This window comes from Habropoda laboriosa, unplaced genomic scaffold, assembly GCF_001263275.1.
Source record: "Habropoda laboriosa isolate 0110345459 unplaced genomic scaffold, ASM126327v1 scaffold65, whole genome shotgun sequence".
In the NCBI taxonomy this organism is placed as follows: Eukaryota; Metazoa; Arthropoda; class Insecta; order Hymenoptera; family Apidae; genus Habropoda; species Habropoda laboriosa.
The window spans coordinates 3030460-3032214 of record NW_017100254.1 but is presented as its reverse complement, the minus strand read 5'-3'; the positions used below and the strand labels follow the sequence as shown (position 1 = coordinate 3032214).

The 1755-nt window shown below is 30.0% G+C and overlaps 1 protein-coding gene across 1 annotated transcript in view; it reads right to left on the bottom strand.

The window, feature by feature from the left end:
- The window catches only part of LOC108572243 (WD and tetratricopeptide repeats protein 1-like), a 4950-nt gene that overhangs the window by 2105 nt on the left and 1090 nt on the right, over window positions 1–1755 (bottom strand). Inside the window, exons 2-6 of the mRNA XM_017934442.1 lie at window positions 1525–1655; window positions 1258–1369; window positions 707–1093; window positions 411–534; window positions 117–296 (exon numbers count right to left, since the gene is read on the bottom strand). Coding sequence (XP_017789931.1) covers window positions 117–296; window positions 411–534; window positions 707–1093; window positions 1258–1369; window positions 1525–1655 — 934 coding nt within the window. The remainder of the gene's footprint in view (window positions 1–116; window positions 297–410; window positions 535–706; window positions 1094–1257; window positions 1370–1524; window positions 1656–1755) is intronic.

Genomic DNA, 1755 nt, shown 5'->3' with positions numbered 1-1755 from the left:
TAAAAAATGACATTATTATAATTATTATTTTGCTACTCTATAATGATCATTATCTGTGTATCATGTATATCTTATGTTACTTTTATTTATTAATAAAAACTTATTTTAATGGTTACCTAAATACATATTCGAAGAATAACCAAAGCAAGTCTTCATGCTTTTTGGATTGTTGATGTCAAATAAATAAATCTGTTCGCCACCCATGTTAACAAGAAGCTCATTTCCGTCAGCACTGAAGGTTAAATATGTAGTAGTAAGACACCTGTTACCTTCACGTTGTCGAGAATGCAGATGGCCTGCTCAATATCAAACATTAACAGTCTTTGTTAGAGTGATCATATAATATGTAACAAAAGAGGAAGATAAGGGTAAAGGAGTCGCGTACGCTATTCCTGATCGTACGAACGAACCCGCGATAAAATACTGTGCGCAACCCAATGGTACATTTTCATCTGGATCACCTCTAGCAGCTCGACGCCGCATACGTACAATTCCCCTTGTCATATGACTATGTGGAGAAGACATAATAGGCACCTATTATTTAAAAAAATATGAAAAATTAATGTTACATTTAACATTGTAAGAATACACAAAAATTCTCACATCAGAAATTTATGTTAATACTTATTTTAAACATGTTATAACTTAAGAATAAAATAGTTGAAACCATACTTTTATGTACAAATATTTCTATTTTCATAATTACCTGAGAAAGCTTAATCATTCTACGATCGTACATTCGTATATAAGCATCATTGGCTCCAACAGCTATTAATTCAGGTTTTTTGGGATTCACAGAAATACACTTGCCTTCTGCACATCGACCCATGTGATTAACAAGATTTACTAATACACTATTACATTCATTGGTTTTGCAATTATGAGGAGCACGAATATCATACTGTAAAATGAGACCATCTTCAGCAGCACTCCAAAAAAGAAAAGGTACGGTAGTTGCAGTAGCGATACGTTTTACACGGCCTATATGACAATTACAGGAAAATATTGGTTCAAAAAGTGTAAGATCACGGACTCGTACTTTCCCGTCCGCAGCACCCGATACCAGTATTCTATCATTTGACTTTGGCATAAACTAAAAACAAATGTAAAAAGAGATTTAGTGTTTTCTCGTTATAGATAATAAGACATTGTTATAAATTCAGAAAATTTGAACATCTACAATGTTTACAATTTTATAGGCTAAAATTTGAATAAATAACTTGTTACTAACATACCACATATTAAATATTAAATTACCTTGACAGAAAATATATTTCCATGATGACGTGTATGAAGTACTAATTTTTTTTCATATTTAAATGGATCCCAGAGTATAATGTTCATATCATCAGATGCTGAAGCAAGAATTCTAAAAATATATGTTCATTTATACTTCATTTTTTAATTCTATGTAAAAATATTTATCTCTATTATCAGTATCTCTATAGATAGCATATCTTATACCATAATTAAATTATTACAATTTTGTTTATTTACTTAACAGATCACTTAATCAATACTCACTGGCCACTTTCATTCCATTCTAAACAATTAACACATCCTGTATGACCAACCAATTCTTTCTCAAGTCCTAGTCGATTTATCAAATTTTCTGTGACATGTAACTTCTGAGAAACTGCATATGCCATAGAATCCTAAGTGAAACCATTTAAACAAAACTAAGCAACAATTAATTTTCACTAAATATTAATACTTAATAAGATAATGTAATTTATATTTTAATATACATTATAT